Source organism: Drosophila sechellia, chromosome 2R (assembly GCF_004382195.2).
Source record: "Drosophila sechellia strain sech25 chromosome 2R, ASM438219v1, whole genome shotgun sequence".
In the NCBI taxonomy this organism is placed as follows: domain Eukaryota; kingdom Metazoa; phylum Arthropoda; class Insecta; order Diptera; family Drosophilidae; genus Drosophila; species Drosophila sechellia.
Window position 1 is genome coordinate 4,094,179 of NC_045950.1, and position 13,467 is coordinate 4,107,645.

General features: G+C 45.9%; 6 protein-coding genes across 12 annotated transcripts in view; 3 read left to right on the top strand and 3 right to left on the bottom strand.

Moving 5' to 3' along the window:
- Nucleotides 1-17: 17 nt before the first annotated feature.
- On the bottom strand, nt 18-1,743 carry LOC6608065. The gene is made up of 2 exons (XM_002032777.2): nt 1,198-1,743; nt 18-931 (listed from the first exon to the last, which is right to left on the bottom strand). The coding sequence occupies exons 1-2, from the start codon at nt 1,621-1,623 to the stop codon at nt 599-601; spliced, it is 759 nt and encodes a 252-aa protein (XP_002032813.1). The 5' UTR covers nt 1,624-1,743; the 3' UTR covers nt 18-598.
- Nucleotides 1,744-1,959: 216 nt separating this feature from the next.
- LOC6608066 (deoxyribodipyrimidine photo-lyase) lies at nt 1,960-3,825 on the top strand. 2 transcript variants are annotated; one of them, XM_002032778.2, is made up of 3 exons: nt 1,960-2,026; nt 2,081-3,352; nt 3,415-3,825. In XM_002032778.2, the coding sequence occupies exons 1-3, from the start codon at nt 1,985-1,987 to the stop codon at nt 3,766-3,768; spliced, it is 1,668 nt and encodes a 555-aa protein (XP_002032814.1). In that variant the 5' UTR covers nt 1,960-1,984; the 3' UTR covers nt 3,769-3,825. The 2 variants fall into 2 exon arrangements, with proteins under 2 accessions (XP_002032814.1, XP_032571379.1); XM_032715488.1 differs by having other exon boundaries at nt 1,970-2,026; nt 2,096-3,352.
- On the bottom strand, nt 3,782-5,200 carry LOC6608067 (proteasome subunit alpha type-6). Its single transcript, XM_002032779.2, has 4 exons — nt 5,094-5,200; nt 4,937-5,036; nt 4,694-4,870; nt 3,782-4,367 (listed from the first exon to the last, which is right to left on the bottom strand). The coding sequence occupies exons 2-4, from the start codon at nt 5,010-5,012 to the stop codon at nt 3,886-3,888; spliced, it is 735 nt and encodes a 244-aa protein (XP_002032815.1). The 5' UTR covers nt 5,013-5,036; nt 5,094-5,200; the 3' UTR covers nt 3,782-3,885.
- Nucleotides 5,201-5,537: 337 nt separating this feature from the next.
- Nucleotides 5,538-8,640, top strand: LOC6608069 (ubiquitin-like-conjugating enzyme ATG10). Of its 2 annotated transcripts, XM_002032781.2 has the most exons (5): nt 5,538-5,632; nt 7,336-7,435; nt 7,501-7,657; nt 7,714-8,028; nt 8,085-8,640. In XM_002032781.2, the coding sequence occupies exons 2-4, from the start codon at nt 7,340-7,342 to the stop codon at nt 7,977-7,979; spliced, it is 519 nt and encodes a 172-aa protein (XP_002032817.1). In that variant the 5' UTR covers nt 5,538-5,632; nt 7,336-7,339; the 3' UTR covers nt 7,980-8,028; nt 8,085-8,640. The 2 variants fall into 2 exon arrangements, with proteins under 2 accessions (XP_002032817.1, XP_032570810.1); XM_032714919.1 differs by lacking the exon at nt 5,538-5,632 and having other exon boundaries at nt 7,221-7,435.
- LOC6608068 (tRNA (adenine(37)-N6)-methyltransferase) lies at nt 5,593-7,247 on the top strand. Of its 2 annotated transcripts, XM_002032780.2 has the most exons (4): nt 5,598-5,774; nt 5,865-6,045; nt 6,105-6,579; nt 6,634-7,247. In XM_002032780.2, exons 1-4 carry the CDS (start codon nt 5,713-5,715, stop codon nt 7,092-7,094), a joined length of 1,179 nt encoding a protein of 392 aa, XP_002032816.1. In that variant the 5' UTR covers nt 5,598-5,712; the 3' UTR covers nt 7,095-7,247. The 2 variants fall into 2 exon arrangements, with proteins under 2 accessions (XP_032570809.1, XP_002032816.1); XM_032714918.1 differs by having other exon boundaries at nt 5,593-5,774; nt 6,105-7,247.
- The window catches only part of LOC6608070 (diacylglycerol kinase 1), a 41,174-nt gene continuing 35,676 nt past the window's right edge, over nt 7,970-13,467 (bottom strand). For all 4 annotated transcript variants that reach the window (XM_032714916.1, XM_032714915.1, XM_032714917.1 and 1 more), the window contains 4 exons: nt 10,929-11,084; nt 10,587-10,815; nt 10,333-10,514; nt 7,970-10,274 (listed from right to left, as the gene is read on the bottom strand). In XM_032714916.1, coding sequence (XP_032570807.1) covers nt 10,185-10,274; nt 10,333-10,514; nt 10,587-10,815; nt 10,929-11,084 — 657 coding nt within the window. In that variant the 3' untranslated portion in view covers nt 7,970-10,184. The remainder of the gene's footprint in view (nt 10,275-10,332; nt 10,515-10,586; nt 10,816-10,928; nt 11,085-13,467) is intronic.

Consider the following 13,467-nt stretch of genomic DNA (forward strand, 5'->3'; position numbering starts at 1 on the left):
TTCTTGAGTTTTCGGAATGTTTTTCTTTTTAATATTTCGCTTTTATATATATACTACAAATGTATCATTATTTCTACACATTTAGGAAGAGCATCATCACTACGATCTTAGTCCAGAGGCATTAGGCGAAAGCTTAAAAAGTATTTCTCATCTTTCATTTTAAGACGCTTTTATGAGCAAACTATTAACAATTATGAGGAGCAACGTTAATATATTAATTAATAATATAGATAACAATCGTTGGGAGCGGGTCGAAGCTGAATTTCAAATCTTAAGTTTTATATATAAATTCTAATAAATTCAAGATTACATGGGAATTATGTATTAAAATATGAATAGTAAGTAATATTTTAAGCTTACATGGTTCTAAGATATTACAAAAAGTAGACTTCTTATATTCACCTAAAATTCAGAGAAATAATTTTATACTATTGATTAAAAGCAAATAAAAGTATTAAATATAGACAAAAGATATAAATTCAGTATAAAATGTTTAAAACCGAATTCGGAAGTCAAAGAAAACTTTGTGCACAGACTAGGCAAGACTTTCGAAATAGTCAGTTGGTTTTCAACTATGCTTAATGATAGCTAATCCTTTCTAGTACTTTTTACAATCACTTATTACTCGACAAAGCTTTGACTTGACCTTAGCACAGACATCCAAATCGGAGATTAGGTCATCAATGTTCGTTCGGAACGGAGTTACTCTAGCAGTATCCTCGAATGACTGTTTGGCGCGCCGCAGTCTTTCGTGAATCTCACTCATATCGAGCATCTTCCCAATAGAAAGCTCATGGTTGGTGGACAATAGTACCGAGAAGAGAACGGCGGACTCCAGGGTGACTTTGCTTCGATACCCAACGCAGGTTTTCTGCTCCATTTCATCGCTTTCCATGAGCACGGTTTGACATCTTTTCAGTGAATCGCCTTTCTATAAAAATCGACCAAAAATTAATATCGTACTTGTACATTAAGAAAGAGAGATATAAGATTATAAATGTCGTGTGCCTGGTAAAAACAATATTAACTGCATAAGGATAGATTAAAGGATTGACCACTGTAAATATATTGGAATAATGTGCAAATACAGCGTCATAAATAAAGAAAGCGATTTTATGTAGATACATGCATATATGTACATATTTGCGTGTACATAGCAAATTTATATCAAAATGATTTGCCGACAGATATGCTTACCTTCATCTTCTTGATATCTTCAGGTTGGATAAAATGCTTTTGGGGCTGGACTACAAATCGAGCTGCAAGGTCACAATCCGGAGTATACTGGTAGCCTTGGTCAACGCGCCTGAAGAACGGATGCAGATCCAGAAGCTTGAGGCGTTTTTGGGCAATCTCCGGAAGCTGATAGTTGTCCAGTTGGGGCAGAACTTCGGTTAGGAATAAATGGCACACTTCCTTGGCAGTGAGATCCCTGAAAGCCTCGTTCCTGGTGTTCCATTCCTTCCAGGCTGAAGCATCCTGAATGTAAAACAGGCGGCATGACGCCACAGCGTAGTCGATCAACTCCCTGTGGATCGACTGTTCAGCATCGTGCAAAAGCGTAGATCGAGCAATACGGCCGATATTGGCATTAAACGCTGCTTCGTCCACAGTTTCGTCCATTTTCTTTTCCAATATAATACATTTTAATATAAAACACTAAAGAATCGGTTTAATTTCAACGTGCGCTTTCAGAGCTGCACTCTTTTTGTAATCGATAACTGCTGTGTATCGTATGCGGTACTGATACTATTGACATTTTAGGGAATATTTGGGAAATAGAATCATCTAGAACTAAAAAAATCTCATAACAACAAATGTACTCCTATAATTTGAACATAATATTTAATTCTTATTTATGTGAGCTAATAATAATTTCCCATGCACAGAAGCTTACCTCAATGTAGAGCATTTGGAGTGCGACCACTGGCCTTTTTTCTCTCTCATTGAACAGCTGATAGAGTCGCCATATCGTTATACAGTTATGTTTACACTCGCTTCATATTGGCGCGAATCATTCAAGATCGTGGGTTAAATCAAATTAGTACAAATCAAATCAGGATTTTTCATTCATGTTCAGGTTCTTCCGCTGCAGGCGATGAAGCGTACTAAGGCGCAGAAGGCAGGTCCTTCCAAAAAGGCAGCAAAAAGCGAGAAGGCCAGCTCCAAGCCCAAAAGTGACCAGGAAAGCAGTGATGAGGAGGCCTCCACATCGAAGGCTTCGTTGGTTTCTAAGCCGGATTACCAAAACTTCGAGCAGTTTCTCACCCACTTGGAACACCAGCGAGTCTGCACTGCAGCCAGCATACAGGAATTCTCTTTTCGGAAAAAACGAGTGCGCGTCCTGTCCAAAACCGAAGATGTAAAGGAATCCAGCCTAGGCGGCGTCGTCTACTGGATGTCCCGCGACGGGCGCGTCCAGGACAACTGGGCCCTGCTCTTTGCGCAGCGTCTGGCTCTCAAGCTGGAATTACCCTTAACCGTGGTATTTTGCCTAGTTCCAAAATTCCTAAATGCCACTATCAGGCACTACAAATTCATGATGGGCGGCCTGCAGGAGGTGGAGCAGCAGTGTCGCGCCCTGGACATACCTTTTCACCTGCTGATGGGCCCTGCTGTGGAAAAATTGCCACAATTTGTGAAATCCAAGGACATCGGAGCCGTGGTCTGCGACTTTGCTCCGCTACGTTTGCCCCGGCAATGGGTCGAGGATGTGGGCAAGGCACTGCCCCAGACCGTTCCGTTGGTGCAAGTTGATGCTCACAATGTAGTCCCGTTGTGGGTGGCCTCCGACAAACAGGAGTACGCTGCGCGTACCATCCGCAACAAGATCAACTCCAAGCTAGGGGAGTACCTCAGCGAATTCCCACCGGTTGTGCAGCATCCTCATGGAACTGGCTGCAAGAATGTAAAAGCCGTGGACTGGTCAGCTGCCTATGCTTCACTGCAGTGCGACATGGAAGTAGACGAGGTGCAGTGGGCCAAGCCAGGCTATAAGGCGGCCTGCCAGCAGCTCTACGAGTTCTGCAGTCGGCGTTTGCGCCATTTCAATGACAAGCGAAACGATCCCACGGCAGACGCCTTGTCCGGACTCTCGCCGTGGCTGCACTTTGGTCATATTTCGGCTCAGCGCTGTGCTCTGGAGGTGCAGCGGTTTCGAGGGCAACACAAAGCCTCGGCGGATGCGTTTTGCGAGGAGGCCATTGTGCGCCGCGAACTGGCGGATAACTTTTGCTTCTACAACGAGCACTATGATAGTCTTAAAGGTCTTAGTTCTTGGGCATATCAAACGCTGGATGCACATCGAAAGGACAAGCGGGACCCCTGCTACAGCTTAGAGGAACTAGAGAAGGTTCACCACGGAATCTTTTTCTTTTCTTTTGTGATTAAAATGATTTTATAATTTTTCACTAGTCTCTCACCTATGACGACCTGTGGAACTCGGCGCAACTGCAGCTGGTGCGCGAGGGAAAAATGCACGGCTTTTTGCGCATGTACTGGGCCAAAAAGATTCTGGAATGGACAGCGACACCGGAGCAGGCGTTGGAATACGCAATCCTACTGAACGACAAGTACAGTCTGGATGGACGCGACCCCAACGGCTATGTCGGTTGCATGTGGTCCATTGGCGGCGTCCATGACATGGGCTGGAAGGAGCGGGCTGTCTTCGGTAAGGTTCGGTACATGAACTATCAAGGATGCCGTCGCAAATTTGATGTAAATGCCTTTGTCATGCGATATGGCGGTAAGGTGCACAAGAAGAAATAAAACGCTATTGGAATTTGCCTTTGTTTTGAATGCAAGCCAAGAGCATTTTTTATTTAACCATAGATCCAAGGAGAGGCTTTATAAAATATGACAAAATTACAGCTAGCGGGACAGAACTTAGTCCTTCTCGGCGATCTTGGTAAGGTGTTCCTCGATCTCCCGCTCATCCAGAATGCGGAAAGTGGGATCAGACTTGCTGACAACGCCGATCTCAATGCCATTCGGCTTGAAGTCTATAGCTAGCACGCTGGACAAACAGGTGATGGCCAGCTGAATAGCTTTCTCCTCGGACAAGTTGGGCTTGTACTTCTTTTCCAGATAGCTGTTGGCCTCCAGAGTCTTGGCACCCACACAGCAGGCCTTGAACCCGCTGAAGTAGCCAGCCGGGTCCGTCTTGTAAACGCTGGGTCCGATTTCATTGTCGTACGCTATCAGCACCATGCTGCAGCCGAGCGGACGCATCTCGGCATTCTGGGTGTACACCTGGTTGATATCTGCAATCCGACGACACAGCACATCCACTGGCATTTCATAGCCATACTTGTAGCGGAAGTTGGCGGCCTCGTATCTGGCCTTCTGCACCTGTGAGCGGGAATCAGCTAGGGGTGAAAAATAATTTTAAGTATTTAGTGACACTCTTGGTTTGATATGACCTTTATTCTTGCTGAAGAACCCAGTGAAAACTACTTTTGGAGTTGGCTCCACGCTAGACGCCTTTAGCACAATCATAAGTGAAAGACCCTACCATACTTCTCGGACTTTCAACAGATAGAATAAATGAATTGAAATAGAAAATCACACCCATTTATCCCTAGATCTTCGAGAAACCCCTATCAAAAATGGAATAACTCTGTGCTAACTCGGCTGGAATATGACTCGAATAATGCCGGGATTAATAAGAATTTAAAGTATCTATGGTTCTTACCCATGCGTCCGGTCATTGCGCATCCAATGTCCTTGGTGATGCGGAACAGGTGGGTCACCGTTTCAGGCACGATGTTCTTCTCGGTCACTTTTTTTTGGGTGGCCACCACGGCACAGTCACCACTCTTCAGCGCTACCGTGGTGATGTTCTCCTGGGCAATAGCCTTGAAGGCGTACTCTGGCGGGGAAATGTCAGAGAATGTCAGACTGGATCCAATGGAGCGGCAAGTGCGAGGATACTCACCCACTTGGTAGAGGCGTCCCTCCGGAGAGAAGATCGTAATGTGTCTGTCAAAGCCGGCTGAACTTCCGCGAGACATGATGCTTTCTTCTTGCTTCGGTAGCTGCAATAGATAACGCCGGTTAAAATGCAGTTCTCAAGTCTGCCGCAAGCAACACACCTTTTGAACAATTAAAATTTACAAATTTGTATATAGCAGAGAAAATGTCGCTTCAAATCGAACCTACTGTGCAAAATTCAGATTGTCATTCTCAGCCCGAAAATGGACCTAAAAATTACCAAAAAGCAACGCGCGCTGGGACCTATCGCTTATCGTTGAAATCGAATATATAGAAAAAGCCAAAATATAGTTAAGCTACGCTTACAAAATGGTTACACTTTCCAATTTTTATTGAGAATTCTTGTAAATTTTTAAACATAGAGCAAAGTGATTTGTAAAATAAAATGTATACAAACATAAGTAAATTGATAAATTAATAATAATAATCTATTTGTATATATCGTATATAATTTCTTTTTTGAGGTTTACGAAGAAATTTCTTTAGTAAAAAAAACTACTTAGTACAAGCTAGATCTAACTGGAATTAAGGCAGTTGGCCGTAACTAATCACAGTTAAACCTATCGACAATCGATAACGTCGCGGTGCCGTGCGTAAGTGATGGCCAACTCTAGCTGGATGTAACCATTGAGAATACGAGGTAAATATTGGTCAATAACAGCGGAGAGCGCTGCAATTGCGGATTATTTGGGAGTCAAGTGCGCGTTACCGGCACCGAAAATGCACGAGGATGATCTGAAGAGTCAGTTGACCATCGCGCGGAACGAGATCAACAATCTCAGGTGCGTTTAAGACAGGCAAATTGCCATGAGTGTCCTTTTGCTACTGGTATAGTTCAAGTTCACACCGATTTTGCCTTGACCATGATGCAGGCAGCAAGTGCGCAACCTGCAGCATGTGCAGCGCAAGGACATTGAGACGATAACCCGCCTGCTGCAGGACTTCCGCTGCGAGGGGTGTGCGAACAACAACAAGAGCGCCAAGGACAAGGTCGCCGGCGAGAAGCAGGAGCACCAGCAGCAGACGCAGGACCAGCAGACGGGCCAAGGTCAGGTGCGTTTGACCCTCCCACACACTGAAAGACACATACAAACCTCGCACCCAATCCTTAGAGCAAGCATACCAATGGAGGGAACTGCTTGGGAGAGGACTACGCTCACTTTCGGCCTATAGGACTGATCCGGACAGCGTTCCCAGAGAAGCGGGCCGTGCCGAGGCAGTCAATTGTGGGCAGTCGCCTGCGCGGTATCATCCAACTGAACGACGCTGTGTTCACCAATCCGGAGCACTCCTTGGAGGGACTGGAGGACTTCTCGCATCTGTGGCTCATCTACCATTTCCACCGCAACAATGCCCACCCCAAGGCTAAGGTGGCACCGCCCCGTCTCGGCGGCGAGCGGGTGGGTGTGTTTTCCACACGATCTCCACACCGCCCGTGTCCCATTGGTCTCTCGTTGGTGGAGATTGAGAAGATCGAGAACGCCACTATTAGTTTCTTTGGTACGGACATGGTAGACGGCACACCCGTGTTGGACATTAAGCCCTACATTCCACACTACGATGCACCATCCTTGAGCGTTGACTCAGGTACGTTGGACGAGCATCAAGCAGAAATGCAACTAAAGTTCTTGTCCCGGATAGGAAGAACCTCTGTTGGACCGCATGAGAGCAGCCTGGACTTCTACGACTCCAGACAGGAGCCTGACGGAGAGGAATCGGACTTGGAGCTGTACGGAGCAGCTGGCTACAGCGGAACCGCGGGCATTGGAGCTGATGCTATTCTGCCGCCACCCAGCGCCGTGCGAGTGCCCAACTGGGTGGTGGCCAGCATTAGACTCAGCGTGACCTTTAACGAGCATGCCGAGGCGCAGTTGAAGGAGCTGCAGGTGGAGAAACAGTGCATCGTGGACATTCTGGAGGCGGATCCGCGCTCCGTTTACTTGCGCACAAAATACGGCTCGCAAATATTTACCTTCCAGCTGCGGGAGGTCACGGTGACGTGCAAATTCGATGACAAGGCCGGCACGGTGACTGTGGTTCAGGTCCGGCGCAACGAGAATGTCCAGGTTACCGCCCTGGACGGCGACCTGCGCAGCGCCTAACTTATGGATTATTGCAATTGATATTCGTTAATTGACGATTTGTGTTAAGCTTAAGTGTATTGTGTTGACGAGCTTTTACCTTTGGCGTTTCAATTTTGCTCTAGAATACAGGACATTCTTTAATATATGTATGAGGCTTGTTTCCCACGCAAATAAATTGTTTTCTTTTAAGTATCTTAACGCGTGGGTATTTAAAGTGTTTAAATATTTTAACAAGCTTATTTTTTTACTTTATTTTCAGCATTATGGGCGACTTGAGCTGGAAAGATTTCTTGAGCCAGGCCAAGCAGTTCCTTGAAACGTCCCAGAAGTTGGGTGATAATTGGATGTTGGAGCAAAAGGTATCATCAAGTGCGGATTTCATAATTCGGCCTAATTGATTTATACATTTTTCATCCCAATTTAGGACTCGAATGAACCGAATACCTACCTCAAATATAGTCAAAAGATTAAATGCCAAGGTGGCAAGGACAACTCGGCTGAGTTTGTTAATGTGGAGTATCATGTGGTCTTCAGTGTTTCCTATCAAGTACCAATGTTGGTCTTCCAGGCACACAGATCAGGTATTCACATAGGTCACAAAATCGCACTAGATGTCAAATAATCCCTCTTCTCATAGATGGAAGCCTTCTGGATCTGGAGGCCATTTGGCGACTGTTCATGCCCGAATCGAAGGCCAGCGATCTCCACCAGATACTCACCCAGATGGATCACCCGGTGCTTTTCAGACCCTTCATGGCACTGCATCCATGCCGCACCGCCGAAGTGCTGAAGCAGTTCGGAAAGCCCAGCTGCAACCAGGTGCTTACCTTCATCAGTCTGTACGGACCCCACGTGCAGTTGCACCTGCAAAATGCGTACGGCTTAAGCCAAGATTTTACGTAATTTGAATTTATTGGTGGTTGTTTTAAACACTGGTTATAGGAGTATACATGTATGGATAATATGGCTTATGCACTTTACAGTTTTACATTTCGTTCCCTATTTTAGAGTGGTTACACCTTAACTTAAGACCCCATCGCCACCAGTTCTTGGCACAAGTGAAGATCCATGGGGCATAGGGTCGTAGCATGACATGACACCTGAAGCAGCACATCATTGGATAATTTAAGTTGAAAACGAAAATCTAATGGAGCTACGAAAGGAACCCAGCTTTGTACACAGATTATAACTTCGCTTAGGTGATACATTCAACTACTTAGGCATTAGTAGTGTAGTTTTCAAGTTCCACTTGCTATTTTCGTTCATTTCTCTGGTAATATCCACTAGTAACTACTTTTCGATTACTTTGATTTAACATTAGACAGGTATACGCTTACATCTAGTTGTACTGTACACAAGCGTGGCCTTGCTGAGCCGCTTTGCTTTGCATTTTACTAATATTAAGTGGTTCATTTATAATTAATGTTAACTGGCTACTGTGTGGCATTAGCGGCGTCCCGGCGCTGGCACCAAATCCCCGTGATCCTGGCGGAGCTGAGGACTCGTGGGCGCGGGGAATCGCATTGAAAATGTTTATTTGCAAAATTAAATCGACTTTTATGTATATTACGTTCGTTTGCAATAGTAGTTCGACAGAATACACGTCCACATACATTAAGGATTAATCGTGTGCAGTGCGGATATCCTGCTGGGAAAGTCCAAGGTCCAAGGGTTAGGATGGCACGTACGAGGAGAACTCAATTTGGACTCGGCAAATGACTAGGATAACTCGACGCGCTCCATAACATTAGGTGTGAAGTGTATGTAAGAAACTATGGTTAGTCTTCGAAGTTAGCTTTAATATTCCGAACTACTTAGGGGGCGTAACGATTCGAAGGACACGTATTATATTGCGAGTATATCCAATTAACATTCCATCTGAGAAGTGCCTCTCATATTACCTAATAGTTCAAAAGTAGTGCTCTTTGGTTGCGTGCTATTCAATAACTATCAGCTAGTAGTTATTTGATTCTAGGGACACTACGTTTAACAAATAAGATTATTGGTGATTTCACTTTACCAGATTTGCACTTTTTAGTGCTTTGCGTCCAAAAATGTACACGTGGTCTGGGAAATGCTTGGAATGTGGTTTTTCGATTTGAAATTTACCTGTGCGGTTAAATTTACTGAGGGGGGTGAGAAAGGTAGGGTATTCTTCTATGAGTATTGTATTTGTGAGGACCTTATTGGCACTTAATATACATATAGGAAATATACAATACATATATGCTATGTATGTATTGTTCAACATCCGGTTCGTGTCCTCTCAATATATGTGTTCATATATAAAATTTCGTTTAAAGCTGCACCATTTAGTTGACACTTGCATCATGCCAAGTTACATTTGTTTCGCTATATACAATATAAATTACCAAAAAAAATAAAAGTTAAGTTCGTAGTTCAGTGGCGAGTGCTGCTCAAATGCAAAATCTCGAGTCGGAAATCAAATGATATGTGTGTTGGTTCTACATACGTCGGTAGACTTATACATATATCCTGTCGATCCCAGCAACACCCACCACTGCTTATAAATGACGGAATAAATAACATACTCGTACCTAGCCTAGGGCATAAAATTCGCACTACTATTAGCTGTTTGGTTTTTGTGTTTGGTTTGTTGTTCTGGTTGCTTGGTTGGTCTCATTTCAGTTGCATCTTTGGACAATTTTCGCTATGCTATCGCTTTTAAAGTGTGTTCTTAAAATATCCGGTGGCCTAAAGCCGTCGCAGTATTGCTATGTATGTATGTATATATACAGCCACCGCACTCGGATGCCATTGGAATGGACTTGACTCGGTTGTATATTTGGCTAGTCTAACACTAAATATAAAGCTCTGTAACTCACTCGACATACATGCATACAAGAATACATACACATATAGCAGATCTACACATATTATATCATATCATGTCATATCATAAGGGAAGCCTTAACCTAGGGTTAACCAATTCGATGCGATTGCGGGTGGACTGGGCTAAAGCTATTGACGCTAGGCTATGTTGTGGACGGTGGTGCTTCTAGTGACGATCCGAAAGTCATCATCCAGCTCATCGGCCGACTCCTGGGCACTCCGGCCCATGAAGTCGCTCGATGCGCTGCGCCTGAATCAGCTGCACAGCAGGTTAAAGAATCCGCGTCCCTTCTCCGACCGCGGTGCCATCAGCATGGGCACCTGGTTCTTGTGGGTCACCTTGATCTGCAGCGAGGAAATCCAATTAGACTGTTTAACCATTATCAGTTTGCAGATCACTCACCGTGCAGGGCATCTGCATCCAGGGCTCGCCATCTATCTGCATGGGAAATGTTTTCTTCGTCTTGATGATCACCTCGCTGCACTGGGCCAGGCGACGTCCCGATGCTCGGAGTCCAGTCCTCACCTGGCCCATGTGCAGGCAGTTCTCCAGCCCAATCACCTCGATGAGCCGATCTCCAAAGTCTAGAAAGGACATGCGTTAGTTCTATTGTTGAGTAAGTTCACATATATCCAAAAAGGTCATAGTTGCCTTACCCTGAATGGCCACCGAGAGGTCCACGGAATTGAAGCTGGTGGCGGAGAACTCCTTGTCGCCGGCGCGGAGCTTCTTGCTCTTGCCGAAGGGGCCGGCGCTCTTGCGTATCCGCTTCTGGGACAGGTGCTCGCCCCACAGGTTGGAGCCGCCGTGTGTGTACGGGATGTTGAGCAGGGCCACTCCCTGCAGGTGGGGTCCGTTGGCCAAGTCCAGGGCCACGCCATCGCACTGCAAATACGGAGCGAAGGTTACACGCTGCGCAGCTATCGTTCCAGCATCCGCTAATGAATCACGGACGACGGGTGGCCGCCACATCGATTGCATCTTCCCCATCCACTTACCACAATCTCGATGCTCTCGTGGAGATTCTTGCAGGATGCCGCAAATGTCTCGGATGTTGCATACTCGAAGTACCACAGCTTGTTCTTCATGCGGCTGTTGAATTTGTGCGGGTTCTTCTCACGCTCCAGGTGGAACTTGACGCAGATGGCGGCGTCCTGGGGAAACAGAATCAGTGCGGTGTGGGATGAGTTGGGTGCGAGGCCAGTTGAAAGGACAGCTGGATAGCGCGCCATTCAGGGTCACGTTCGGATTGCACTCGACCGCGATTGCTATTTGCCATTCAGACTTTCCCAGAAATCTCAATTAGATTGACACTCCTGCCATGGCTGCCATGGCAAACCACTTGGATTGGATCCGATTGGCCCAACCGCAGCAATGCTAATTAATCTTGTGGCCGAGCCTTAGGTACGACACCTAATTTATATTAGCAATTGGCGGGTGGCAAAGGAGCTTTTCATCTCAGGTGTTTGGAAATCTCAGGAATTTATCAAGTAGCTTAAGGCTTCAAGTCTTGTCTTTGTCCATTAAGATTGAATTAGTATAACAAAAATGTCACGCCTATTCCTATAAACGGTATGGAATGCTTGTGTAATTTAAGCAAATTTGGGCAGGACCTGAAAGCAATTGGCAGTAGCCTGCTATTCTCATAATCCATTGCGGAGCAGTGCTATTTACCCAGCCTCCAATGTGTGCGCTGGGTGAGCTCACGTGCCGGATGCGCCCTCTCCGTGCAGAAGGGAGTAGCCTCGGGCAACTCCATTTCACGGAAGACGGGCGGTAGAAGGGAGGGAGTCTCCCTTATCGGGCGGACGGTTGCATTTTAATTTCTTATGCGGATATTCGGTTGCGTGCCCGCCCTGTGGGCCGCGTTGCTCATACGACTCGTTGCACTGGCTGCCAACGCATTTGTTATGCATGTCGCTCGGCAAATACACATAGGCACGCGCGCCTCCGGTCCCTTTGTCCGCCGGATTGAGGGCACGTGGTGGCGGCAGGACTTTCAATTACGGCCTGCTGGTTGCACGGCAAATAAGATTTATTACCGCTCGACGTCAAATTGAATTGTCAACATGAGCGAGCGGCTGCCAGAGCTTAAAATCGAAAAATCGACGAAAAACTTTTTAATTAGCTTCAGCAGCATCCCGCATCCCGCTTCCCCCATCTCCGATGTCACTTTATGCACGGCCTGTGCGGTAAACTAATTTAGTGACAGCCCAGCTTATTAGCATGCCTCGACCGCACCATACCCATTACTCCTTGTCGGCGGAGGCGGGCAGAACGCACGAGCTGACAGCTTGTTTGCATTGGGGAAAGTTTGCCGATGGCACGACATTTCAGCAATAGACGGCGGCACGTTGCCCAAGGATGGCCCAAAGCAAAAAAAAAAGGGGAGAGGGGGTTGTGAGGCTAATGAAATAATTTGTGTACCCAAACTGGCAGGCAGCTGGGAAAATGCCAGCAGTTATAGATAAGACCAAATCCCATTGAAGGCAACGGGGCGTATGCGCAACTCAGGTACAAAAAGCCCTTCCATAAAATGCGCATCCAGCCTCCTATCTCTGCGTCCTGGCACATAAAACTTGAGCCGAAGTCAAAGTCGAAGCTCAGACAATTACACATCAACTCCATAACAGCCTCCAGTTGCCAGTTTTCCCCGTTCCCCAAAACAGTGCTGACGACTCCGCGATGAAAAGCCACTTTTCCATGCAAGAGTGAGCCAAAAACAAGCTAGAAATTGGCAAAACTACTCTAGCTTCTAGAGTACTTAACATATTTTATGCCTTAAGTTCGAGAAATGATAAAGGTTGTATCCTAAATGAAAAGTGAAAGATAATTTACCAGTACTGTAGTTAAATGTAATGAATTTGGTAGTTGAATACAAGTATATGAAAATATAAGCGTTGCTTACAGATAATTGTTGAACTATTGATTGTTAACACCTCTAGTTCCCTTGCAATCTGTAAAAACTATAACCCTACAGGCACACAAACTTATAAAAATGATAGTATGATAGTACCCCTTAACCAGCTGAACAAAGTTATCCGAAAAGACAGATTCGCCGGCTAAATGCTGGGCTGAAACTACCAAAAGTGGCTGAAACTCGCACTTTTATTATCGTCGCACAAGTTGGCGCTCAACGTCAATTGTTTGACGTTAAACCCAGGCGTCAGCGTGAAATACTTTTCATGCTGTATTACCCGGGCAGAGTGCTCCTCCTCCTCCTCCTGCTTCGGATCCACCCGTTCTCCCCAAGAATGCTCGCGCCCAAGGAGCTGGGCCACTTGAACCGGAGCGCTCCCTGGCAGACCAGACACATGTTCATGTACATGAGTGTTAAATGGATTTCGTGATGGGCCCAGGACAAAGAGCTCTCCGTATGAAATGTGTCCGACAAGTGAAATCCCGGCAACTGGAGCCGGAGGAGGAGCAGGAGCAGAAACGGCAATAACATCATCGCCATCACTTCGCCTGTAGACGCCTACTGTTTAAACAGACGGACATCAAGTCATAAATAAACTAACACGCCACACGCACACA